The sequence below is a fragment of the Selaginella moellendorffii genome, unplaced genomic scaffold (assembly GCF_000143415.4).
Source record: "Selaginella moellendorffii unplaced genomic scaffold, v1.0 SELMOscaffold_25, whole genome shotgun sequence".
In the NCBI taxonomy this organism is placed as follows: domain Eukaryota; kingdom Viridiplantae; phylum Streptophyta; class Lycopodiopsida; order Selaginellales; family Selaginellaceae; genus Selaginella; species Selaginella moellendorffii.
In genome coordinates, this window is record NW_003314286.1 from 938,370 (window position 1) to 961,852 (window position 23,483).

The 23,483-nt window shown below is 46.6% G+C and overlaps 8 protein-coding genes across 13 annotated transcripts in view; 3 read left to right on the plus strand and 5 right to left on the minus strand.

The window, feature by feature from the left end:
- Positions 1-3,676: 3,676 nt before the first annotated feature.
- LOC9637239 (EIN3-binding F-box protein 1) lies at positions 3,677-6,783 on the minus strand. The gene is made up of 3 exons (XM_002974732.2): positions 6,644-6,783; positions 6,471-6,540; positions 3,677-6,404 (listed from the first exon to the last, which is right to left on the minus strand). The coding sequence occupies exon 3, from the start codon at positions 6,362-6,364 to the stop codon at positions 4,472-4,474; it is 1,893 nt and encodes a 630-aa protein (XP_002974778.1). The 5' UTR covers positions 6,365-6,404; positions 6,471-6,540; positions 6,644-6,783; the 3' UTR covers positions 3,677-4,471.
- Positions 6,784-7,583: 800 nt separating this feature from the next.
- On the minus strand, positions 7,584-10,330 carry LOC9637240 (UTP--glucose-1-phosphate uridylyltransferase). Its single transcript, XM_024679544.1, has 22 exons — positions 10,265-10,330; positions 10,109-10,202; positions 10,007-10,054; positions 9,853-9,944; positions 9,712-9,802; positions 9,588-9,648; positions 9,455-9,532; positions 9,354-9,404; positions 9,235-9,308; positions 9,111-9,183; positions 9,005-9,062; positions 8,906-8,952; positions 8,790-8,855; positions 8,710-8,742; positions 8,606-8,658; positions 8,481-8,556; positions 8,378-8,434; positions 8,244-8,327; positions 8,092-8,190; positions 7,932-8,036; positions 7,814-7,882; positions 7,584-7,758 (listed from the first exon to the last, which is right to left on the minus strand). The coding sequence occupies exons 2-22, from the start codon at positions 10,183-10,185 to the stop codon at positions 7,723-7,725; spliced, it is 1,428 nt and encodes a 475-aa protein (XP_024535312.1). The 5' UTR covers positions 10,186-10,202; positions 10,265-10,330; the 3' UTR covers positions 7,584-7,722.
- A 109-nt stretch (positions 10,331-10,439) lies between these two features.
- LOC9637241 lies at positions 10,440-13,342 on the minus strand. 2 transcript variants are annotated; one of them, XM_024679543.1, is made up of 8 exons: positions 13,087-13,342; positions 11,876-13,020; positions 11,694-11,815; positions 11,471-11,641; positions 11,140-11,407; positions 10,909-11,077; positions 10,760-10,850; positions 10,440-10,687 (listed from the first exon to the last, which is right to left on the minus strand). In XM_024679543.1, exons 2-8 carry the CDS (start codon positions 13,004-13,006, stop codon positions 10,570-10,572), a joined length of 2,070 nt encoding a protein of 689 aa, XP_024535311.1. In that variant the 5' UTR covers positions 13,007-13,020; positions 13,087-13,342; the 3' UTR covers positions 10,440-10,569. The 2 variants fall into 2 exon arrangements, with proteins under 2 accessions (XP_024535311.1, XP_024535310.1); XM_024679542.1 differs by having other exon boundaries at positions 10,453-10,687; positions 10,760-10,859.
- Positions 13,343-13,450: 108 nt separating this feature from the next.
- Positions 13,451-14,526, minus strand: LOC9637242 (glycine-rich protein 2). Its single transcript, XM_002974735.2, has one exon. It carries the CDS (start codon positions 14,508-14,510, stop codon positions 13,827-13,829), a length of 684 nt encoding a protein of 227 aa, XP_002974781.2. The 5' UTR covers positions 14,511-14,526; the 3' UTR covers positions 13,451-13,826.
- Positions 14,527-14,709: 183 nt separating this feature from the next.
- LOC9637243 (hybrid signal transduction histidine kinase F) lies at positions 14,710-18,857 on the minus strand. 3 transcript variants are annotated; one of them, XM_024679643.1, is made up of 15 exons: positions 18,843-18,857; positions 18,637-18,781; positions 18,426-18,556; positions 17,751-18,363; positions 17,557-17,690; positions 17,241-17,476; positions 16,900-17,189; positions 16,509-16,844; positions 16,302-16,457; positions 16,157-16,239; positions 15,995-16,106; positions 15,654-15,939; positions 15,221-15,594; positions 15,002-15,151; positions 14,710-14,945 (listed from the first exon to the last, which is right to left on the minus strand). In XM_024679643.1, the coding sequence occupies exons 4-15, from the start codon at positions 17,913-17,915 to the stop codon at positions 14,742-14,744; spliced, it is 2,526 nt and encodes an 841-aa protein (XP_024535411.1). In that variant the 5' UTR covers positions 17,916-18,363; positions 18,426-18,556; positions 18,637-18,781; positions 18,843-18,857; the 3' UTR covers positions 14,710-14,741. The 3 variants fall into 3 exon arrangements, with proteins under 3 accessions (XP_024535411.1, XP_024535412.1, XP_024535413.1); XM_024679644.1 differs by lacking the exon at positions 18,843-18,857 and having other exon boundaries at positions 15,221-15,300; positions 15,352-15,594; positions 18,426-18,563; XM_024679645.1 differs by lacking the exons at positions 17,557-17,690; positions 17,751-18,363; positions 18,426-18,556; positions 18,637-18,781; positions 18,843-18,857 and having other exon boundaries at positions 17,241-17,350; positions 17,415-17,445.
- Positions 18,858-19,019: 162 nt separating this feature from the next.
- Positions 19,020-20,442, plus strand: LOC9637244 (RHOMBOID-like protein 13). 2 transcript variants are annotated; one of them, XR_002992902.1, is made up of 3 exons: positions 19,020-19,992; positions 20,046-20,131; positions 20,203-20,442. XR_002992902.1 is itself a non-coding variant. In XM_002974535.2 (2 exons), exon 1 carries the CDS (start codon positions 19,134-19,136, stop codon positions 19,950-19,952), a length of 819 nt encoding a protein of 272 aa, XP_002974581.1. In that variant the 5' UTR covers positions 19,020-19,133; the 3' UTR covers positions 19,953-19,992; positions 20,046-20,436. The 2 variants fall into 2 exon arrangements, 1 of the variants encoding a protein (XP_002974581.1); XM_002974535.2 differs by having other exon boundaries at positions 20,046-20,436.
- A 221-nt stretch (positions 20,443-20,663) lies between these two features.
- On the plus strand, positions 20,664-22,223 carry LOC9636710 (N-acetylserotonin O-methyltransferase-like protein). 2 transcript variants are annotated; one of them, XM_002974536.2, is made up of 11 exons: positions 20,664-20,680; positions 20,751-20,857; positions 20,910-20,982; positions 21,029-21,087; positions 21,155-21,214; positions 21,264-21,327; positions 21,377-21,430; positions 21,484-21,536; positions 21,594-21,683; positions 21,730-21,800; positions 21,862-22,223. In XM_002974536.2, the coding sequence occupies exons 2-11, from the start codon at positions 20,768-20,770 to the stop codon at positions 21,935-21,937; spliced, it is 690 nt and encodes a 229-aa protein (XP_002974582.2). In that variant the 5' UTR covers positions 20,664-20,680; positions 20,751-20,767; the 3' UTR covers positions 21,938-22,223. The 2 variants fall into 2 exon arrangements, with proteins under 2 accessions (XP_002974582.2, XP_024535405.1); XM_024679637.1 differs by lacking the exon at positions 20,664-20,680 and having other exon boundaries at positions 20,720-20,857; positions 20,919-20,982.
- LOC112347956 overlaps positions 22,124-23,483 on the plus strand; it is a 3,951-nt gene continuing 2,591 nt past the window's right edge. Inside the window, exon 1 of the mRNA XM_024679750.1 lies at positions 22,124-22,305. Coding sequence (XP_024535518.1) covers positions 22,124-22,305 — 182 coding nt within the window. The remainder of the gene's footprint in view (positions 22,306-23,483) is intronic.

The following is a 23,483-nucleotide window of genomic DNA, read 5'->3' on the forward strand; positions in this document are numbered from 1 at the left end:
AAGGTGGCAAGTGGGTGAGCCAGGGTTCTTGGTTTGAGAGGGAGGATGGGAGGAGAGAAGTGATTGACCTTGGATGTGAGTACATGAAGTGTTTTGTAGTGTATTCTGGTGGTTTAGAGGTTGATTTCTCTGGTTTTTTTTGTGTCCATGAATGGAGAGCCGGTCCCTGTTTGATGTGTTAAATATGTTAGGATTTAGGGTTTAAAAAGATTCTAAGAATATTTCTACTAGGGTTTTACGGTTAATCTTATACTATTATTAGCAATTACCCAGCAAATGCTGGGTGGCTGGCAAATTTCATGCCATTTTAAAAGATTTGCTGAGCTTAGCTATATTTGCTGTTTGATCAACTTAAGTGTCTAAGGATAACTCTCAAAATCTAGAAGAAAGAACTTTACAAAAAAAAGTCTTGAAGCTAAACTAACCTATCATAGTTAGTAATTGATTCAGTAATTAGAAGCTTTACGGAGAGAGATCCATGCATCACCAGAAGCTTGAAATGATTCAAGCCTCTTGATTCTATACATCTAGATGTGCAAATGATTGATCGTGGCAGTGGAAGCTATGGTAGTAGAAATCGAGTTAGCCTAGGAAAAGAATTGTTGAGAAAAAAAGGGATCACTCACTTGTAGCCACATTGCAAAAGTGGATGTGATGAGTGGTAATCTCCCTAAACCCTACTGTGCACATGCCTTGACGTGATAAAATTTAAGGAGCTGGAGAGCCAACATGGATTCACAAACTTGCTCATCCATCTTGTAGAAATGCAGCGGTAGAGAAAAGCTATGGGGTGAAAACGTTTCATCGTAAATATGCGTGCATAGTGACTTTACTTCTGTGACTGGTTTTAACACATGTCCTCAAACTCTGATCTGGCATTGTAATTAACGAAAAGTTCAGCAAATTTGCAAAAGAAATAATACCTTTGAGTCATCTGCTCCTGACCCAGCACCATTTTATTAGTGCACATGTCAAATAGTTTTGGTTACAGAAAAAAACAGAAAGAATTTCTTACCAAACATCTGTGAGCATAGCTTCTCCACTTGAAGGAAAGTAACTCAGCCTCATCTCCAAGCAGACACAGGTGAGTTCCCTAGTGACTATGACTAGGACACACTTCTCTTCACCACCTCGTAGACAGCAAATCTGCAAATCCGCACCAAGGCTCACTCGTTGTTATCTCAGCTTTCTCTCCACACATTTCGAATTTGCAGCATGTATTATGTTATTTTATTTTTGTCCATGATATCTTACTTGTCAGGGAGAACTTCGGTTTACAAAGGCATTCCTCTACAATGTTCTCTTGCAATGGTTGCAAGTCCAGGGTGCTCATCTTGCTCATGAAATTTTTGAAGTTAAAAGTGACATTAATAAAACTGATCAGCATTTGAATCACTCGGCCTCGGGGCAGCAATTGCCCGAATTCCTAGTTCCCAGCTCCATCTCGACCGTTTTGGACGCAACTTCGATTCCAAGAACCCTAAAAATAGCAAAATAAATGTGAAAACTGAGAGTGCAGTCACAACAAAAATAATGGCTACCCTATCAGCACTCCTTTGCACTTTGTCGTTTCTTCGCAAATATTGAGCAACCATGCCTGAGGATAAGAGCAGCATTTGAGATACAGATTGATCCATGGCCCCCCTAACCACAGCTCTAAAACTCCAAAACAGAAGTCTCTTTACTTTCCAATGTAGAAAAAAAAGAAGGAAATTAATACAGATAGACCACTCAAAGTTCCACTGCCCCGATTTATCTCAATAAAGATTACAACTCATATGATGAGGAAAAACCGTTCATGACAAAAAATACGAAGACTGAGATCAGAATCAGAATCTCTATAGCTTCTCTCCGCAAATCCATGCCAATTCTTTCACTATGTCAAGAATAGGGAAATCTTACATTAGGAATCGATTCATCTGCCTAGCTCAATCCATCAGTGCTGACGTGTGCAATTGAACTGAAATTCAGAGAGAGCCTATGCCACAAAAGCTGGATTCTATCCTGGCACACTCCCTCACCAGCCCTGCCTGTGGTGCTGCTCACGCACCACAAGCAGAGCAGCCATGGAACCCTAGTAGTGCATCACGCCCTCTTCCCTCCCTATGCTTGCCACCCATTGACCGCCACAACATTGAGCCAATATTCTCACAAACCATGGCCCTTGCCTAGGCCTGGGGCTTACTGGGAACCATGGCTCCCAACGCTGCCCTGGGCTTGGAATTGGACGGCTGCAGGGGTTTGGGCCCTTCGTTCTTATATATATAGATAAAGTTGTAATATAGTGCAATGTATATGCATTTTTTAATTCAATTTCAAGGGATGTTAACTGTTGGTTACAAGAATATAAAATGCAACATGGCAAGGTAATATTTTTCTTGTAAATTCAAGTTTCCTCATTCAACAAGGTTTATTTATCATTTCATGATTATAAAAATTTAATTAGGATCCTAGATCATATCACTAATTAAATTATATGTTTAGTATTATTTTATTTTTAGTAACTTCCAAACAGCAAAAGCTTATCAATGCTAATATATAGGTTTTAACAGGGAAGGTATATAGCTAAGCTATAATGGCTATCTTAGTCAGAATGTTTATAGTTTTAATACTTAAATTTTTCTATTTGAAAGAGACTATTGCACCACCAAGTGTGAGATTTGGAACGCCCAGAATATTAAATACTCAAGATATGGTAAAAGTTATTGGCTTAATTACAGATTTAATAAATAAAATTCACTACAAAACAGATTATGCTCGTAATTATGGAGATGGAGGATCTGTTACTGTTTCATGTGGAATTGTAAATATAGAAATTAAATCAAAATACCAATGCTCTATAAGTGAGACAGTGGTACAAACAAAGGGAAGAAACTTAATAGCTGGTTTTGAAAGACTTTTATATCCATATATAAGTATGCTTAATCAAAAGCTTTATGATTATTTTGTAAATGAAAATGATGGTTTTTTCATACAATATAAGCTAGAAAAGCGGGAAGAACTTCTTCAAAAAGATAAATTGTTTGATAGTTTTTATTTATGCATTCTTGAATCTAATACACTTATTAGCCCTATGATTTTTTATAGTGGTAACTTTTTAGTCTCTCCTAATAAAAAAGCTATTTTAATTTTAAAAACAGATTGCAATCTTGTTCTTTATTTCCAGAAAACTCAAATTTGGGAGTCACATACATCACAAAACATTAGTGTTTATTGTGTATTAAAATTTCAAACTAATGGTGATTGCATTTTATACAATAATTACAAAATAATTTGGAGAACTAATACTCAATTTACAAGTTCCTTAAAACTTTTTTATTTTACTGTTCAGAATGATTGTAATTTGGTAATTTCTACTGTAGAATTTCCAAATAAAATATGGTGGGCATTAAGTTCTCATTCTTTATGTTAGAACAACAGTTATAAAATAGATAATAACTCCCCTAATAGATAAATTAGAGCATAAGTTTATAATTATATTTCTGTAATACTCAAACAAGTTTATCCTAAGTATTACTAGAACCCATTTCAATTATTAGTATTAAACCCCAAAAATATGTAATTCATTTGCCTTAATTAACTCTGTGTCCTTGATTTCATCACTTATTTCAGAGAAGCTTTCATAGTGGATTTTTTCCTAAACGACGTTGCTTTTTGAGCTCCAAACAAAAAAGTATATGTCAACGTGAATAACCAAGTTTTTTTCTAACTAATATACAAAATACTTGTTTAATGATTAAAAACATGGGCTTTAAAAACCAAAAGGAACATTGCCAAAGCCCCAGAGAACGAGAAGAAAAAAACAAACAGCACGAAAGTACACAGCCAGCGTCCAAAAGAAAACAGCAACCTGTTCAGAGAAAAAAGAAGACAAACCAAAAAGGATGAAAAGTAACGAGCACCACGAGACGAAAGCGATGAAAACCTGTGCTCCTCACTCTTCTTCCACCACCGTCATGTAACCTGGATGTGCGCTGCCGTGTGAGAGTTTGCAGGAGGCCGCCAGTGTTAACACCGAAGGAGCCCAGCTCCCAAGGTGCAAAAAAAGGATGGAACCAAACAGGCTCGTCAAAAACTGAGCCTGCAAAAACTGGACGGTGCCCTGAAAAAATCCACCAGCAGCTCCCCCAAGCTAGATAACATATCCATCTTCGTCGCTCGCGAGTGTGTGGAAAAACGGCCTCTCCGCATAGGCCCTCCAAACTTTGATGAAGAGAAAAAAAGGAAACCTGCGCTGCGTAGTGATTCACCCAACCTGTGCCTGTTTGCCTGCCCGTCCTCGTCGCTAATGCAATGCAAAATACCTTTGCACGAAAAAAAGAAACTGTAGCCAGGCGCAAAACCTGCTGCTCGCTGCACTGCCACTGCTGCTGCCGCTGTTCCACCACCTGGTATATGTCTAGTACCTGCCTTGTTATTGCTTCCTGCCAGTAAGTAGCCTTCTCCCCAGTCCATCGTCCAGTCCATGAGATCAGTAGCAAAGGTGGCACCTCCACAGGCCCGCCTCAAACCACTCGAGCTTGGCCCGGCTAAGCCCCTTGCAGTCCTTGACGTTGAGCGCCTCCAGAGTATTGCAAGCCGTCTTCATAGCCAGCAGGCTCCGGTCCGTCACGCGCCCGCACCCGGCCAGAGACAGCGTCTTCAGAGACGAGCCTTTGGCGAGTACTAGAGCCACCATGCCGTCATCCGTCACGTCGCAGCCGGCGAGGCTGAGCTCCTGCACTGCCTGCGGCCCCTGAGCAACGTATCGAATCCCCTGGTCCGTGACGCTCGCACACCCGTCCAGCGTGAGCAACCCGAGAGAGGGGCAAAAACTCGCTACCGCAGCGAGTGCCCGGTTCGTCAGCCTCGTACAACCGGACAGGTTGAGAGAAGTTAAGCCGGACCCGCTCGCTGACAGGAAAGGGACCAGGGACTCGTCCGAGAGAGCCGAAAGGCCGCTGACGTTGAGCTCCAGGAGACAGGAGCTTCCAGATCCAGAGAGGCTAGCCAAAAGCCCGGCTCCCACTCCAGTGCAGTTGACGATGCCCAGAACTTTAAGAGACCGGGACCCGCTCGATAACAGTGTCGTCGTCATCGTCGCAGCCGATGCCGTAAAGGCGCACTTCTCTAGGTGGAGGCCCTCCAGGAAAGTGCAGTCCTTCACGAAAGTGAGAAGCTTGCTCTCGTCCAGCGACGTGCAGTTGGCAAGAGACAAAAACTTGATCTCCTTGCTCGTTTTCCCAACGGAGTCTAGGAGACTGTCAGTGAGGCCGGGGCATGCCGAGATCTGGAGATGCTTGAGCTGCCCCATGCCGGAACTCTTGCCAAACAAAAAGAAGCCTTCCGAGCTTATCTTCTCGAGCTGCAACAGCTTGAGCTTCTGGAGTGAGCCGCCGTGTTCCCCAACCGCAACGAGACCTTCGTCGTTGATACTGAGCTTCTCGAGCTTCATGGCCTTCAACACCTTGCAGCTCGAAACAACCGCAGTGACGCCAACGTCCCCGACTTTGTTGCACCTGGAGACCGAGAGGCACGAAAGCTGAGAGCAGCGCTTCCCCACGGCCTGCAGTCCTTCGTCGCCAACTTTGTCGCAGCCATCCAGGGTCAAACTTGAGAGGAGAGGACAACCGGCCGCAATTGCCCGAAGAGCAGCATCTCCAAAGCCAGGACAGTTCATGATGTTGAGAACTTTGAGCTGCGGGCATCCCTTGCCAATCCAGCTGAATCCCACGTCGTCGATGTTTGGGCAGTCCCACACGGAAAGAACCTTGAGGTTCCCGCAGCAGATGCCAACAGAGGACATGCCAACGTTGCTCACGGCCTTGGACAGCTTCTGCCGAGGACCACCCTTGATGATAAGTTTCCCAAGGCCACCTCTAGACTGGGTTCCGAGAGCGACCACAGCCAGTCTAACATCTGTAGCTCGCTTTCCTTCCAGGCTCCTCTTTAGCTCGTCGCCACTGCCAAGAGAAAGCTCTTGCTCGTCGTCCTTGATCTCGCTCGAGTGTAAGTGGCTCTGGAGCATCAGCCAGCGTGTGCACACGGAAGCACACGCGTAGCGATCGGCTGGAGCGGCCACGTACCGAAAGACTTCGACAAGGAGCTCGTCCGGAAGCGCATTAATGAGATCCTTGGGCTGGTACTTCTTTGCTGCCGGGACCGCTGTTGGTGGTGGAGTTGGAAGGAACCTCTTGGGAGCATTGTAAATTTCAGTGTTGCCAATCTCGCTCAGTTTCCTCCTCCGCCCGGTCTGGAGGCTCTGAAGGCCCCGGATCAGCTGCGAGCAAAGCTCCTCCTTGCTCAAGAACGCATACGAGTTCTCGTGAAGGAAAGACTTCTGGAACAAATGGTTGAAACGAACATCTTCCAGCTCCATGGACATGGCTTCGCGACTCAAGAATCAACAGGCCTTTGGAAATGTCCTGCGTGCAGCATGCTCACAGAATGAGCGCGAGAAAAAAAAAAAAAAAAAAACCTCAAGCACTTACACAATAGAACTCCCAGACCCATATGAAGCGAAGAAATGCGCCAATCTCACAGCCTCGCCTAGCAATTTCACTGCACCAACACGCGCGTAAAGCCAAAGAACACTAAGATCCAGCCGCAAAACCCTAAGATCGAAGCAAATCCCCTCTAGAGGCCGCAACAATCATCCACATACCTTCTCGCTCGCGCCGTGCCGTGCCGCGCCGCGCCGCGCCGCGCCCGCGCCGCTCTGAGATCGAGAAGCTCTCACCACCCCCTCTCTCTCGCTCGCTCTCCTCGCTCGCTCCAATCAATCGCCGCCTCGCTTCCTCTCGCTCACAATAAAAACCCTCGCCCCCCTCACCCAGTCCCTCCCCCCTCTCCTCTCGCGCACAGCAAAGATTCACCCCCCCTTGCCCTCCCTTACACCTGGCGGATATTCGCCCGCCCTGGGCATATTCCGCTCCGTCGGGATCGAGACGGCGAGATCGACGGCCCTGGTTGGACTCGCGTTATCTACGACATCCCTTAGTTAATGGTTCAATGAATCCAGATAATATTTTCATCAACAAGGGGGGCGCACATCCCTTTCAATCCGGATCTCTTTCTCTTTCCCTTTCGCGTATAAATTTTACTCTTTCTTTTTTTGCATCTTTCGCTTCTTTGTTAGCTGGACGCATCATGCGAGCCTTTGAATCCAGCGCTGCAGTGGTTCTCATGTTTTGGCAAATACAATGCACAAGCACTCACCAGTCTGCGTTTCTGGTCTTCCATCACAGTTTTCGTCGCATAGGTAAGTTTACGGCGGCTCCACTCCACGCGCTTTTCCACCAACAAATCTCTCTACTTTGTTCATTCTTGCTTTCGTTTTGTTTTTTATTTTCTTTCCAGTCACTGCTGCGGCCTGCAGTGCTGCAAGTGTTTTGCTTAGATTTGAGCAAGTAAAGAAACGAACTTACAGATCATCGCAGGCCACAGAGTTCCAGGAAGTACGTCACGAAGGAGACAACTCCCAGCTGACAAGTTAATCTCGCCCACGAACTTGGCTGCTGGTGGAGCTCCAAGAGATCGAGAGCGTTGCGAGAAGTTAAGGCCTGCAAGTAAACAAAAACCATCTCCAGAGTTACTAGATGTGGTTAGCATAAGAGAAAAGCAGCAGCCATTTGTTTTTTCTCGATTCCCTTATTTTACGCGGCTCAAATGCGAAAAACCCATTGGTTTCACTCAGTGGTAACCCCCACAGATCCTTCCCAAACATATAAAACACCAGCCCCACTAGATATCTGCATAACTTGGGCCGGGTGTGACTAGCTGCAAAACAGTCCCCTGTGAAATAAACAGCAATCCATCGCGAGAGGAAGCTTACTTTGTTCTCCAGCACTGTGCTGTCGGGGATCACGATTTTATCGGCCTTGGCATCGATGACAACCTTGCCCTGTGTGACATCAAGTTGCAAAAAAGTAAAAATAAAATCCTCTCGGTACCTTTAGCGTGATATCTCTACCAAACCATACATCTCCCACCACTTTCAAGCTCTCCAGATACACGATGCTGGGAATGGCCTTGAACCTTTCCATGAAACTTCCAACCTGTGCGGCGATAACAAGTTGGCAGACAATCCAAAGGGACATGAGATTGAAAAACCTTTTTAAACTCGGGACCAAGATCAATTATCGGATTGTGCGGGGATTTTCTCGCAGGGTTCCGCATCACGGAGCCTTCCTTGACTGTGTACAGGTCGGACTGCAGAATTATCTTATAAGTTACGTCTAACGTAAAAATTTAAGCACATATACCTGGACCAACAACAGATCCGACGTTGCTTTGACAGGCAGAAACCTCGACCTCGGAACGTTGATACCGATGGCATTGTCAAAAAACTGCAGTAGCGCACTTCATATAAAAATCAAATGCCTTTTAAAACACGTACTCGTATTGCAGCTCCTGCTGCAGTCTCAAGTTGTAAAACCTTGACGCCACTCACTTCCTGTACCAAGCACAGCATGAAAACTGATTATGGCTTGCAATCGTACCTTGGGGTTCGGAATGATTTCCATTTGCAGGGCCCCTTCCAAGACCAATCGATTGATGGCTTTCAAGTTCACCCACCTATTATTTTAAAGGATGACAAGCGGCAAAAAAAATGCATCGTCCTTACAGATTATTGGTGTTGAAGATCTTGAACTTGTCGATGGACTTAAATTCACCCACCTACAATACAAAGTGACTTTAGCCAGTGTCAAGGATTTAAAAGGCACTTACATGCTCTTCAGGGACTTGCGCGATTTCTAGTAACTGCAAGTTTGATCGACATGAGCAGCCATATGCTGACAAAAACTTACTTGTACTCTGCCTTCATAAGATATCAGTGTTCCACCTTTCACATCGGCCAATGTTTTTGGCGTAACCTGAGTAAAAACCTTGATAATGAAATGCAGAAATTTGGAGACGTGTTTACCTCCATGCAGTACTGGTTCTTATGCTTAACGAGATGGTTCAAAATTTCTGCAAAACGTCAAGGATCTCAAAGATTTTACAAACAGAAACTGAAGGATACTGAGGTCGACTGTGGCTCCCAAATTATCAGCGTTTGCTATAAACACGTATTCTTTGCCCTGTCAGGCACTACATGGAGCTCCGATGACGAAAGTGAAAGAAAATACCTGTGCGACCAGTTTATCAAGAACCTTACTGTTGACAAGAGCCGGGAAAACGTCCCCGTGCCCAGGAGGATACCTGTGAACCAAAAACTTACAAATGCGCAGAGATTGAACCATTTCAATGTACCAGCCGTCCTTGTCAGTCTTGCCTTTTGATGGCCAAGGCATCACGTCTTCGGAAACGATACGTGGGTATTGGCTCTAAAAGAACATGAATGTGAAGACGCACGTACTTTGTGTACAAACCTGCTTAAAAGTGATAATATCCAAGCTTGAATCCTTGTACTTTTTCAATATCTGCAAAAACCGACATAAAAAACATGGAGTTTTCCACGCTCCAAACACACCTGTTCTGTATCTTCATCTGTGTTGAACGAGTTAAGAAGCACCAAAGGCACGTTCGAGCCATATTTGCGGTTAAGAACCTGAACAAGCGCAGACGTGGTTTTCTAAAAAAGTAGAGAACGAAATCGATACTACCTCTAGCTGCTGCACAATCAAGTCGAGGAACGTCTGACCGTCTCGCACTTCGATGACAGATCTGCCAGAAAAATTGGAAGCAAGCATCAGCTGTATGAAAAATATAAATAGGTAGAGCACTTACTTGGGACCAGTACAGCCCATTGTCGTTCCAAGACCTCCATTGAGCTTTAGAACAACAAGCTTGTCAAGCAAAGCCTTGGTCGCCGCGGGATCTAAAACAAGATGATAAAATGAAAATAGCTACAAGCGATCATATGCTCACCAGAAGGCGCAGGCTCGAGATCTTCATAAGGAACAACGTCCTTATTGGTAGGAGGCTGGATTTTTTCCCACTTAATCTGCTCGCCTTTGTCACTGTATTCCAATGCTCGAGCTCAATGCGCTTGAAGCAAATCAAAAAATTCCATCCACAATACCTAAGGTATCGTTGCACAAGACTCACAAATCCCTTCTTCTCGCTCTCGCTGCGATCGAAGAATCCATGAGCGGCCGGGCGCCAGAGCTCACAAATCTCTCACCTGATCTGATCCAATGTCCCCAGCTCCATCCAGATCTTGTCAATGATCTTCGCCGGCGCTTCCGTAGCTGCCGCCATGGAATCGTGCTGCGATTCTAGAAATCGAGAGGTCGCGCATCAGAAATGCCGGGCCACGCAAGAAAATATTTTTACTCACCGCTCAACAGCCCAAATGAGAAAGAGGAGCAAATCAAAGCAGCCCTCTTCTTTCTTTGTATAGCAAAAACTTTTTATAACCAGCCTAAAATTTAACGGGTTAGCGCCTTTAACCGGAATACTTAATGCAGCATCCAGCTTTGCGTGGATGCAAAGCCCAAACAGCGCCACGTGTAGCGAGCAAGGCTGTGCCACTTGGAGTGATAATAGCCCAATACAAATGTACACAGTTATTTACAAGGGAAGCTCCCAGGGCATATCCCTCCAGTAGGATATCCATTCTCTAGTTTTTGCGTCTCTGGAGTTCTAAGCGATGGTGAAAGCTCGGATCACTTCCACGATTGGAGCTCGGCACATCGGGCATTTGGAGCCACCATTCTTTAGTTGATTCGCACACCTCAAGCACGTACACATATGTCCACATCTGTGAGAGCCAGCCAATCTGTGAGAAGGAAAAAAGAGCCAACAAAAAAAAAGAGCTCGAAACTTTACTAACCTGTAAAGAAGTGAATCGATCGACTTATCACAGCAAATGCAGCAAGTTCCTTTCTTAACCGGTATCCATTGCGATCCATCGCTACTTCGCTCTGGTAGTCCTGAAAAGAGAGTGTTTTTCTACGTTGTGCTTCAGCTAGTCGAGCGTACCTTTACCAGCAGAGTACATGCGCTGGAGAGCACCAGCAACCTCCTGGCGGATCGAGCGTTGCAACTCCATTTGCATATCCACAATTGTCTCCACCATTCGCTGCAAGTCACCGAGGCCTTGCTGCAGATAGGAGATATCAGCTCGCAACTGGCTTGCGTTGTCCCAAACCTGGAATGGGAATGAAGCTTGGTTGGAAACAAAGGGAGGAAAGAGAAGTAACGATAAGTTACCATGTATGACGAAGATGGACGAGGCCACTGGCCATGAACGAATTCCCGCTGCCAAAGCCTTTGTATTGGCAGGGGCGGAGGTGGTGGAGGGATCGTAGGACGCTGTTCGGGTCGCTCTGTTTGTGCCTCCGGTGCGACGTCATTCTGTGGTTGAGCAGCGGCGTTGTTGTTCTCAACCGGCCAGGGAACTTGCCTGTGGATGAAAGATCTGATGAGCTGATCCAGTCGCTCTCGAAACTCACTCGCCAGCACGTTTGTGACACTTCTCCTGTGAACAGAACAATAAAAGCTGACTGACAACCACTCTAAGCAAATCGAAGAAAGCTCAAACCTTCCGAGTAGTTCCCGTAGTTCCACGTTATACGCGGTGGCCTCCTCCAACTCATTCATTCTTCGAGCGGCCGTCCATGTCCTGTCGTGTTCATCAGACGTTTCAGGACTGTCCTCGAGATTTGTAGCTTGAACACGAACGACTGACTCCAATCTTGAACGGAACCCCTCCCTGCTTTGTTCAAGTGTTAAGAAACATGCACTCACACGTTGAATTGGATCACCTTAGCCCGCTGACGGCTCGCCTCTGCCTGAGCTGGCCCAGTTCTCTTGCAGCTGATGATATATGACGTTCTTCTTCTTCATGTCTGCCGCCATTAGCCAGAAATCTGCCTCGCAATAGCGACTGGAGAGGACAAAAAAATGTTCAAAACAAACGCAGAAAATATAGAGATAATTTACTTACCTGAAGTCTCCCACGGTGAGGGAACCTCGAAACAACCCGATTCTCCGATAGCCCTTCGAGTTCTTGTTGCCTCTCCCTCTCTGTTCTTATAAGGAGGTCCAATATCAGTTGTCTATCACGACGACGTTGAGACTCCCAGCTTTCGTTGGTTGTAGTGTCATCCGTGCCTGAGACTTCTCTTGGTGCAGTAGGACGCAGCCACTCCCTTGCGAGCTGCCTCACTCTTTCTCTCTCGTTCAAATCGAGCAGCTCGTTTTGCTCTCGTCGCGACTGGTTGATCTGGTCGTCGGTGCCAACTCTCTCGTTCAGCCAACGATTCATAATTTGTCTCACGCTCTGGCGAGACGTGCCACCACCGTCGTCAGCTACCTGGCGTGTCTCGTCATCTCTAGAAGCATCAAAGCTTCCAGGTATTTCGTCCACTCTGGAAGCCGGAGTTTGCTCCTCACCATCGTCGGGACGAGGAGTCTCGGCGGTTGTAGTAACAGTAGCAGTAGCGTCTTCTCTCTCAGCTTCACTGCTCGCCACCCTTCTCGAAACACCCCTTCCGACACTCCTTTCGTCTTCCAATCCCCTCCACATTTCCAACAAAGGCGATGGTCGACGCTGGTGATCGAGCCTCTCTCCTGACGAAGGTGGCGGAACCGAGTCTCTCAAAAACGAAGAGTCGAGCATCGACACTGCATGGAGCCCGGCAAGAGCTAGAAGCTCCGCTTGCCGGGCTTGCCGCTCCATAGTGGTGATGACGTTCTGTGCTTGTCTATCATACCACCGACGAAGAATCTGCGACGGCCTCCCCGTGAAATCATCGTCCACCCGTCCTTCCTGCGACTCGGCGTTGCTACCACTGTTTCTATTGCCCTCTTCTTCGTCAAACGAGCCACAGCCATCACACTGGAGCTGGAAATCCAAATCCTCGCGGTTTGAGTTGCTGGTGCTGCTCGACGCAAGCGCCATACAGTTATCGAAATGGTCACGCACCAATTCTTCCAATCCCCGCCGGAATTCCGCGTCCACGGATTGTTTGTCGGGAGCTTCTCCTCCTTCCTTTTGTTGCAACTGGATCATGGTTGCGATTTTCTCGTCCAAAGTCCTGTCTCCTCCCTCTTCAATCCCAGCAAGTCCCGGCATTTTCCCTCTTCTCACTGTGAATCAAACGAAGAGAAATCTTATCCCCTATCGGCGATAACCTAGCTAGCCAAAGCACTCACCTGAAATGCGAGGATCGATGACGAAGAGCGCGCTGAGCTAAAACCACTTGCGAAAGCTCCCACTGATCGCCATCAAGGGCGCGAATTGCTGGCGATTTCGCGAGTTCCAGCGCAGCGGCACAATTCGTGACGCATCCATCGCCGGGGTCCCCTGCCAGTGGCGCCGCAGCTCCGAATCATCGGCAGCAGCTCCATGGCCATCGATCGCTCGGCCGCGCCCTCTCTTCCCCGCATCCCACAAACACTCGCAAACCAATAAAAATAAAACCCAAATAAGTCTCGGGGTCGAGTCCAAAGGGCCACAAAAGCATCTTTGTGAATATTCACCGTCTTTGAATTTGCAAAACTGCCGGGAAAACGCGAAACGCATGAGAAGGGTATTTATTTTTCGTTCTTTACTTTCTTGAAATTTTGAAATGCTACATAGCTTTTTGTGTAGTAGTAGTAGAAAAATCTTCCAATCCTACGCATAGTTTTCCCTCTTGCCAATCCCAAAATGAAGACTGCTGCTATCTACATGAACGCTGTGATTGTGAAGAACCAAAAAGCGATGATCTCTCCCAAAAACCGTGAGAGGAAGAAAGGGCAACGATCGCTCCAAGAGAGAGAGCGATGATCTCTCCCAAACGAGAGTGAGAGAGCGAGACAACGGACGAAAAGAACCAGAACCAAAAAGAGAGGAGAAATTTCGAGAGGAATGAGCGAGATTGAGCGAGCGAGAGAGAGAAAGAGAAGGAGCTCTAGCTCTGATTTGGGCAATCGCGAGCGAAATGTCCCTGCTTCCCGCAAGAGTAGCACCCGGCTCTCGCGACGCTGCAATCCCTCGCCAGATGCCCCGGCTCGTTGCAATTGAAGCACCTGCCACCGCCATAGCCGAATCCTCCACCGATGCCGCCGCCGCGCGATACCATGCCCATCCCACGCCCGCGGCCTCTTGCGCCGCCCCTGCCGCCACCATTGTTATTGTAGCCGCCGGCGCTGTTGCTCATCGATCCATTGCCGCCGCCGGAGCCATCGTCTTCCCTTGCCGCCCCCTCCACGAACGCGCCTTTGGGACCAGTGACATTCCCAGCGCGCATCCGGCCGTCCTGGCCGAGCTCCACCACGTACTCGACGATCTCGCCCTCGCGCAGCGATCGGAATCCCTCGGCGTGGATGCTCGTCTGGTGGACGAAAATATCTGGCGAGCCGTCATCCGGGGTGATGAATCCAAACCCTCGCGTTGGACTGAACCATTTCACCTTGCCGAACATCAGATCCTCCACATTATCGGCCCCGGCCTCCGGATTATCCATCGCGGCCGCCTTGGCAGGCACGGGATTGCTGTTCTTGGATGGTTGCTGCTGCTGCTGCTGCTTTACGGGCGACGCCTTCGATCCGGCAGCGGCCGCCGATCCAGACGCCTTCTTGCCACCGTCCGCCATGGATCGCTCAACAACTTCGGCCGATCGATCGAAGCACGAGCTCTATCAAACCCTAATAAGCACCTCTAACGCTTATTCTGGCGATACCGGGCCACTAAAACTAGAGCCCACCGACGGCCACGATGGAGGCCCCTCCCTGGCCAGCGGACGGCCGGATGACGCCTCTGCGTTGTGGCGCTAATTTAAGGCAATGCATGGCTTCCTCTAAATAAATACCCACCCCAATCACTCTTAAACCTCGTCCTTCCAGTCTAGCCATTTGTGGAGCACTCTTTGGAGCTCCTGTTTCGTACAGGGCTTCCGTACGTAGTCGTCCATGCCACACTCCAGACACTTTTCTAGCTCGCTTTCCATGGTGGCTGCCGTCAATGCGACGATTGGAGTGAGCTTCTGCTTCGATCGGATCAAGCGAGACGCTTGGAAGCCATCGAGAACCTGGAAAGTTTCACCAAGATACAGTCTGAGTTTCTAAGCAACAAGATCTTCCATACCGGCATATGGCAGTCCATGAAGATGAGATCATACTCAACTGGCTTGTCCACGATCGACACTGCCTCCTGGCCATTGCAAGCGACGTCGACGGTGCAGCCGAGATTGTTGAGCAGCCGGATCGCCACCATTTGGTTCACCTTGTTGTCTTCCTAAAAGTTTCGCGAGAAATGTAGAAAGTAAACGATCATTGTCTGTGGAATTGAGCGAAAAAAACTTACGACAACAAGGACTTTGGGGTGTCTTCTGGTTTGAGCCTTGTCCCCGGCCTTGGATCTGTTACTGCTCGCCAACGCAGGCCCTGGAGTAGAAGATTTTGCTTGTGAGAATATCAAGAGAACAAGGAAGTTACGTGAGGCTTCTTCGAAGCTTTTAAAGCCGAGAAGATTAAAGGTCTTGAGGAGTGCATCTTTGAGCGTCGACTGTCGCAGCGGCCTGCTGAGGGTACAGCTGAATCCATACGCCTCTTGAGCATTTACCCGGTGTCCTACGGGCTTGAGAAGTATAAACTTCGTGCCTGGAAACTCCTCCGCGATTCTTTTGATCTGGAGTTTCTTTTGAAACGTCTCGACGAGGACGTTATCAACCACAGCAACTGGAAAAATTCAGAAAATTCAGAAACAAAGAAACACCTTCAAGAAGCTTTGGTAGTACCATGGAATCGATTCGCAAGCAGTTTGAGCGCACTGGCAACATCTCCGGAACACTGGCATTCAATCCCCCAGCTCTCAATCTGCTCACACATGACTTGCCTGGTGATCTTGTGATTGTCGATGACCAGAATTCTAGGCCGTGCTTGGAATCTGCTACTATAAAGAAGTGGAACTTGATGCCGGTTCTTCTCAGAGACAACATCAATCTCCAAAGGTATACTAAAAGAGAAAGTCGATCCAACACCTTCACGACTTTCCACAACAATCTCACCACCCATGAGCTCGACCTGTGTACGGTTGAACCGGGATTGAATACGGACAACATTGAGAAACTTTGCATACCAGGCTCTTTGACACGGCCAAGCCCAAGCCCGTCCCACCATACATGTTGCTCGTCAGCTGATCACACTGAGAAAACTTCTCAAACAACAGCCCCAGCTTGTCCTCCGCGATTCTGGAAATTGTTTCTGTCAGCTTTTAAATGATACGGTCCAAAGACCTCACCCGATGCCAGAATCAGATATTGAAAACTTGAAGTATTCCACCGGCTTGACATGTTTTGCATCGCTGTCAAGTTCACGTCCCTGCTACTACACACGATCTCAAGCTTTTTACTTCGAAAAGAAACGTTACTGAGAAAGAAATCCACCTTAAAGGAGTTAACATCCTTGCTGCAACTCCGACATTCCCAGAAATCCGTGGCCTTGAGTTGCTTCTGGCAACTCTTACACAGCAAACTCACATTAACGAGAATGTGTCCCGCGTGCGTGAACTTACAAGAATTTCCGATGAGGTTTATAAGAACCTGTAGAAGAAACAAAAATAAGTACAAAATATAAAGAAAGAAAAACTCTACCTGACGCAATCGTATTGTGTCCACTGAGACGGCAAAGAAAGGAGAGTCATAATGGACTACGAGCTCCACCCCCTTGGGTTCCACACGAAGTGCCAACATGCTTCCAACATCTTCTACAAGACTGCGAAGGTTGCACGGGACTGGCGCAATTGTCAGCTTCCCAGCATCGATTTTCGAGAAGTCCAGAATGTCGTTTATTATCGAAAGTAAGCACTCCCCGGAAGTTCTAATGGTTTCCAGGCATTCTTCCTGATCCGGAGTTGGATCAGTGTCCAGTAGAACAGAGGCCATCCCTATCACACCATTGAGCGGCGTACGGATTTCGTGGCTCATCACCTGAAAGAAAAGAAAAGAAACACTTTCAAACACTCGCATGAAAATATGAACTTACAGCTAGAAACTCTGATCTGGCTTTGGCAGCAGATTCCGCCTTGTCTCGAGCTTCGGCCAGATTTGCTATTAGCCTCTCCTGCTCCTCTTCCCATCGGATTCTTTCCGTGATGTCACTTAATGAGCCAGCCATTCGAAGTGGATTTCCTTGTTCATCCCAAAGCGCTTGACCTCTCAACCGAAACCAGCAGTACTTGTCTTGGCTCGTTCTAATCGGTGTCTCGATGTGAAAAGGGGACCCAACTGTTTTGTGAGCGGCTAAATAGTCTTTGAGCGCGGTCTGGACACAATCTACAAAGAAAAACAATGAAACATCGGGAAGAAGAAAACAAAAAAACCAACCTCGATAGCTTGAATGAAGCCTGTTTATAAGCACATCAAGCGTGTCTGCACAACTCTGCTCGATACCAAGCATGTTCTTGCAACGCGCTGAGTAGAACACCTTGTTGGTTCTGATGTCCCAATCCCACAAGCCATCGTTAGAACCACGAACAGCAAGAGCAAAGCGCTCCTCACTCAATCTTAACGATTCTTCAGCCTCCTTTCGCCATGTAATATCTTCGATGATTCCTACATGGCTACACCCGATGAAACTCGAGTTAAGTAAACGTATCAATCCATCAGAAAAACAAGGAAGACAATCAGAATTTCTACACACCTTTCGTTCTCAAAACAACCTGGCATGTCCACTGATTGGCAATTCACCCATCTCCAGCTGCCATTTTTGTGTATCAGCCTGAACTCGACATTCAATCCTCCCTCCCGCAGTGTGATTGCTTGATCCCAAACTTCCTGAATTTCCATTTTCAAAACGAAGGACGGAAAAGGAAAAAAACGAGAGAAAACCCACACCTGAAGATCTTCTGGATGAACGTGTTCGACCCATCTCAGACCAAGCAACTCCTCTTGGGAGCATCCTGTCATGTTTTGGTAGGCAGCGTTTGTGAAAGTGTTGTGTGCATCTGTGCTGCAGATAAAAACCCCTCTGGGAACATTAGTCTTTGGCCCTCTGGCCATGAAGTTCACCACTGGCCCTTCTCTGGTCACTACAACGCCACTATTTTATGCTGCAACCCGCGTGACTCTGCAAGATAAGAAATTATGAACTGGCTTGCAGCTGCCAAAAAATTGACTAAGGGATGAAGTCCAAGCACAACACTCACTGGAAAGGCGAAAGAAACAACACAACACACTGTGTATGAGCACCGCAGACGTAAAGCTAAAAGAGTCAGAAACTACCAGCCTAGCTCTCATGCACACATACACGATTCAACTCAAGGCTCTGTCCTTTGCCAAAGAAAATATAAAAAACACAGGAAGCACAGGAAACATCGAAACGAGAGGCGGAACAACTTGCCGAAAAGCTTCCCATCCATGCAACAAGGCCACTGTCGTGATCTAGAGCGAGCTCACGTGAGTGACTGTGTAAAGCCCCATTCCCGCTATTTAGGCACAGTTTCTCCAGCTGAACAAAGGCAACAGTTTAGAGAAAAGCATCCAAAGTTCATCCACGGAGAAATTGCTCACCTACATTTTCTTCACCGCATTTTTTTTCCCATGTTTTTCTTTCAGCTCTCGGCGCAGAAACTGCGTGTTCCAGCGACAAGTGGATGCGTCGTTCTCTGTATCAACCCGTGTTGACTTGAACAGCCGAAGTACTAGCACCTGAAAACGATGGAGCAAGAAAAAAAAAATCTCTCAGTGGCTCCATAAACACCACACATTAAGTATCACGTACCCAAACTAGAGGAAAAAAGCCCCTTCCTTGCGCTTGCGCCGGTGCCGATAGGATGATCCATCATCCGGCTTTCCGTGGGCCCGAAAGACAATGCTTGGACAAGAAATAGAGATAAAGCCTCAAACCACTCGCGATCATATGATCCCTACGAAGAAAGCCTCAAACCTCTCGCAATCGTATGATCCCTACGAAGAAGAAAATCGTACCTCTCTCCGAAAATTCCTCTCCTTCGTTGCGCGTCCATGCCATGGCCTACCAGATCCATTCTAGGGCTTATGCCCACTCCCGCCCAAATCAACCGGTCGAGCGCTCGAATCCCAGCACAAACTTGTGCACAACCATTCTCGTGTTCGACTCCTGGGAACTCGAAATTCCACTTCAGATTTTAGGGTTCCAGCGAAACCCTTGGCGCTTCCTTCCCCGCGCGGAGGTGAGGGGGATTATCAATCCAATCCAGCAATGCGGCGCCGGCAGCTATAGCATTCGAGATCTCTAGGATGGGGCGGCCGCTCGTCTACGACATCATCGACAGGCCCGCTAGCAGCTGCCTGATCGCGCTGTGCAGCGCGGTGTGGCTCTACATCCAGCACCGGAGCATCGGCTACGCGGAGGTTGGGATGAGCTACGAGACGGTGGTGCTCCAGGGGCAGTACTGGCGGATCCTCACCTCCTCCTTCTCGCACATAAGCTTCCTCCACCTCGTCTTCAACATGAGCGCACTGTGGAGCCTGGGCATGGTGGAGGGCCTCAAGGGGATCGGCCTGGGGGTCACCTTCTACGTCCACTACACGCTCCTTCTGGTGCTTCTCTCGGCGGCGCTCGTCCTGGGGATCTACCACCTCCTCATCCATCGCTTCAACCTGGAGCTCTACAAGCGTGTCTCGGCGGTGGGTTACTCGTGCGTGGTTTTCGGCTGGATGACGATCCTGGCGTCCAAGCAGCCATCGTCCAAGCTCGAGCTCTTCGGCCTCCTCTCGCTCCCCATCAACTTTGCGCCATTCGAGTCGCTGGTTTTCACGTCCATCATCGTCCCCAAGGCCAGCTTCCTGGGACACCTCGCCGGGATCATTGTCGGCTACTTGATCGCGTGGGGGTCGATCCAGGGGATGACGAACTACTGGTTTGTATCGCTGCTGGCGTGGATGGTCTTGCTGCTCGGGCTCAGCATCCACAGGACGTCGTCGTATCAGTTTTGGTTTCTCCAGATCGAGCCCGTCGCAGATCCCAGCGTCCCGCAGCTCTCCAACTCTCCCACGCTGCTGCAAAACTCTTCGTTTGCTACTGCTCCACCGGTTTTTGGAAGCCAACTCGTTTGATTCAGATGGAAACGAAGTAGAGTTGACAACTCCGAGAGAGGTAACTACCAGACTCTTCTCTCATCGTTTCATGCTTGCTCTCGCTTCCATTAGGCTCTTTGTTTCGCTCGATTGTTTACCTAAGGCTCTGCGACTGCGTCCAAGTGCATTGTCTTCGGTTCTCCACGTTTCAAAGAATGGTAACTTCTTCTTGTCGTTCTGCTTTTGCTTTTTGTTCTTTCTCGTTGTGTGTAAACGTCTTATGGTGCAGGGGCTCAAGATGGAGGTGATTCCACTCGCTCACAAAGCCATTGAAATTCCTCGGAGATAGAACAGAAAAAGCGTCGTTTTTTTCTTATTCTTTTCGAGCGAGATTTACAGTGTCTGCGCATTTGAGAAAGCTTGTCTGAACCTAGGTCCAATTTAGGGTGTGATCACCAACTACACCATCCAAACATTGTTCTTTATTTCTTCAAGAAATTATAAAGACTTCACATGCAGCTTTTTTAAATGATTAAATTTCTGTGGAGCTCTAACAAAATATACTTGTGAAAATCCGTATATACTGAACAGAATATATTTAACAGACCAAATAAAATATATGTCTTATAGAAGATGTTCTTTTGATAAAGATTTGAGAATGTTTCTTCATGCGGCATTATTATGATTCTAGTGAAATTGCCAATGAGATCCATGAGGCGTCACAACGATAACCCCCGATTACTGCCGAATACACTGAACGCTCGATGGTGAGATCTCACATAATCAGCCTTGAGGCTTTTCTAGGGCTCATTTTTGTTTGGCGATTTTCCTACTTAGGCCGCTCCGGGAGTGCGATGCTGATCCGGCATATGCCTCTGCTGCTGTCCAAGCGCATTGTCTTAGCTTCGGCTTCTCCACGTCGCTTTGAGCTGTTTCAAAGAATGGTAACCTTTTTTCTCCGTCTTCGCTTTGTTTTGTATGCTCCTCCCCTGGCAGGGGCTCAAGGTGGAGGTAATTCCATCCACGTTTGAGGAGACACTGGACAAGCTGCAATATGCGACTCCTGGAGGTGAGAAAATATTTTTGTAGCGCTTTGCTTACAAGCGCTGTGACAGACTATGCTGCGGAGACCGCCACTCACAAAGCCATTGAAGTTTCTAGGAGATTGATACAAGTAAGAACAGAAAAGCGTCATCTTGTCACTATTCCTGGGGTTCTAATTGAGTTCTTTCGTTTTTCAGCTCGAGAGCCAGAGGAACGTGGATTTAATCGTTGGAGCTGACACAGTCGTGGAGCTTGACGTGAGAAATCCCTTTCTTTTTCTCATTGCTGGCGTGAGACGCTGTGTAGGGAATGATTCTGGAGAAGCCTCGCGATGAGAAAGACGCCTTTCGAATGCTGTCCCTGTTGAGCGGTACGTCTATCGGTTTGCAACTCACACAAAAACGGAGGCTTTTCCACAGGCCGACAACACAAAGTTTACACAGGAGTTGTGATTCTCCTGCCGCATGCCACAGGTTCTCTAGATTTGCTTCCCTATCTATGGCCTCGTTTCAATCCAGGTTTCTAGATCCCACGCTCGGACAGGCACCATTGTTACGATCATTCTACGAGGAGACTGCTGTAAAATAAGTTAGGGTGCTCTCGAGCTCTCAAAGTTTTTCCCTCTTCTTACTGAAGGTGGAGTTTGGTAATCTGGACGAGGCTACCATCACAGCATACATCGCGACCGGGGAGCCCATGGACAAAGCTGGCTCTTATGGCATCCAGGTTCCTTTGCCTTTATCCTCTTCGCAATTCATTCAATGCCTTGCAGGACGCGGGCGCCTCACTCGTCAAGTCCGTCAATGGATGCTTCTACAACGTCGTTGGCTTCCCAATCCACCGGTGAGTAGTCTCTACGCCTCCTCCCCTTGCGTAGATGTTCATAAAATCAGTGCGTTTGCAGGTTTTGTCTGGAGTTGGAGAGTCTCATCGGGAGTGGAATGCTCCGGGAGAACAATCCAGCACCGACAGAGCTCTGAAATTTGCCTGCCACTAAATATCTAGAGAAAGACGAGACGAGGCGGCTTCTCGCTCCGCCCCGTCTCGGTGCAAGAAGCTCTCTCAAAACTCCAGATGAGATGAAAGGGTGGCCATGCTATCTCTTCGGCAAAAAGAATTTTTTTTTGTGTTTTTGCTCAAATGGATCATCGCTCGTCATGCATACAATGCCGCGTCGGCTTCTGCTTCCCGGCTGGACTCTTCCTCCTCTGGATTTTTCCCCAGCTCGCTCAATTCCCAGCGAAAATCTCGTCACATTTAACCACAGTTCACCGTGGTCGGATCTAATCACAGGATCGATCATTAAGTATACCCCTTGGGAAGAGGCATCGATGGAGGAAGGAGAGGAGTTCGTCTCTAGACACACAAAAATAAATTGTATGTTGTGTACTTTATGTAAGTTCATGTGCGAAACCTTTTACATAAGATAAAATTCCCACTAAATGTATGTGCAAATCCAAATAAAAAACATTACAAAAATAAAAAGTTAAATAGTGTACTAAACTTTATGAACAGTAGTTCTAAAGTTAAAACATAAATTTATAACAGAGTTTTGTTTAAATCTTCAAAGAGTAGAATAGTTTTTGCATTGTTTGGCCATAATATATATAACAGCAAACAAATAATTCCAATTCTGCTGAGCTTGTCTGTATTATTCTTCATCAATCTTATTCTATTTTTAATCATTTAAAAGTATACTCCTTTTCTGAAAACAAATCTTTTATCCACTCGAATATACCAAATAAGTTGCCTTGAGATGTTAGAGCTTTAAACAAATGGAGCACCTTCCAACCTTATCTAAACCTGTAATTTATGAACCTATGCTGTCCAAAGCTAACAGAATAACTACTTTAGTGCTGATCCTCTCTCTATATTTATTGTCCTTGCAACTATAACTTAGTTCATATGTTGCAACATTGTGTTCTTACCTCTTAGCCTTGTGCTAACATATCTCATTGGCTTTTTAGAACATGTTTTAAGCCAAAAACTGAAGTGTAGTGAAAGGTTGAATCCATTTTGATCTACCATGACCTCAATGGAGCTCACTCTCATATGGATACTTGTATCTAGCTTGATCTTCTTTCTTGAATCTTCTCATGACTTACATGATACAAATACATTAAACTAAATAATATTCTAGTGTCACTTTGGAGAATGGATTTTATTTAAGTTTTGTAATGTTATTATATTGATATAACTACAAAAAATAATGTTAGTTTTACTGAAAAAAAAGATTGTCTTCTATGTCATCAGTAATTATGGATTAGGTTTATAATAATTTTTTAAAAAGCCAGATATAGTGTAATATAATAAACCATATATTGAAAGTCAGATTGTGTTCCAATTTTATAATAGTGCTTTAGAAAGAGAATCATATTATCATATACATCAAAAACCATATTGAGTGTCAATTTCATAACAATGTTTGAGAAAATCATGGTTTAGTATATTAGATATTGTAAATCATATCCTTATATTTTATCTTTCAATATAAATAACATTTTGTTATATATATCTAATGCAAAT

What these genes read in the sequence shown, in the direction of transcription:
- LOC9637244 (XM_002974535.2), top strand. Translation starts at nt 19,134, where the DNA reads ATGGGGCGGCCGCTCGTCTACGACATCATCGACAGGCCCGCTAGCAGC.
- LOC9637242 (XM_002974735.2), bottom strand. Translation starts at nt 14,510, where the DNA reads ATGGCGGACGGTGGCAAGAAGGCGTCTGGATCGGCGGCCGCTGCCGGA.
- LOC9637239 (XM_002974732.2), bottom strand. Translation starts at nt 6,364, where the DNA reads ATGTCCATGGAGCTGGAAGATGTTCGTTTCAACCATTTGTTCCAGAAG.
- LOC9637240 (XM_024679544.1), bottom strand. Translation starts at nt 10,185, where the DNA reads ATGGCGGCAGCTACGGAAGCGCCGGCGAAGATCATTGACAAGATCTGG. An exon ending in ATGGGCTGTACTGGTCCCAA is followed by an intron (nt 9,649 to 9,711) that starts GTAAGTGCTCTA and finishes TTTTTCTGGCAG; the next exon opens with ATCTGTCATCGAAGTGCGAG. An exon ending in GGGAGCCACAGTCGACCTCA is followed by an intron (nt 8,953 to 9,004) that starts GTATCCTTCAGT and finishes GACGTTTTGCAG; the next exon opens with AAATTTTGAACCATCTCGTT.
- LOC9636710 (XM_002974536.2), top strand. Translation starts at nt 20,768, where the DNA reads ATGCTGATCCGGCATATGCCTCTGCTGCTGTCCAAGCGCATTGTCTTA. An exon ending in ACACAGTCGTGGAGCTTGAC is followed by an intron (nt 21,215 to 21,263) that starts GTGAGAAATCCC and finishes GACGCTGTGTAG; the next exon opens with GGAATGATTCTGGAGAAGCC. An exon ending in GTTGGCTTCCCAATCCACCG is followed by an intron (nt 21,801 to 21,861) that starts GTGAGTAGTCTC and finishes GTGCGTTTGCAG; the next exon opens with GTTTTGTCTGGAGTTGGAGA.
- LOC9637241 (XM_024679542.1), bottom strand. Translation starts at nt 13,006, where the DNA reads ATGCCGGGACTTGCTGGGATTGAAGAGGGAGGAGACAGGACTTTGGAC. An exon ending in CTCACCGTGGGAGACTTCAG is followed by an intron (nt 11,816 to 11,875) that starts GTAAGTAAATTA and finishes TGTCCTCTCCAG; the next exon opens with TCGCTATTGCGAGGCAGATT. An exon ending in CTACGGGAACTACTCGGAAG is followed by an intron (nt 11,408 to 11,470) that starts GTTTGAGCTTTC and finishes TTCTGTTCACAG; the next exon opens with GAGAAGTGTCACAAACGTGC.
- LOC9637243 (XM_024679643.1), bottom strand. Translation starts at nt 17,915, where the DNA reads ATGGCCAGAGGGCCAAAGACTAATGTTCCCAGAGGGGTTTTTATCTGC. An exon ending in CCAGATCAGAGTTTCTAGCT is followed by an intron (nt 16,845 to 16,899) that starts GTAAGTTCATAT and finishes CTTTTCTTTCAG; the next exon opens with GTGATGAGCCACGAAATCCG. An exon ending in TGGCCGTGTCAAAGAGCCTG is followed by an intron (nt 15,940 to 15,994) that starts GTATGCAAAGTT and finishes AACCGTACACAG; the next exon opens with GTCGAGCTCATGGGTGGTGA.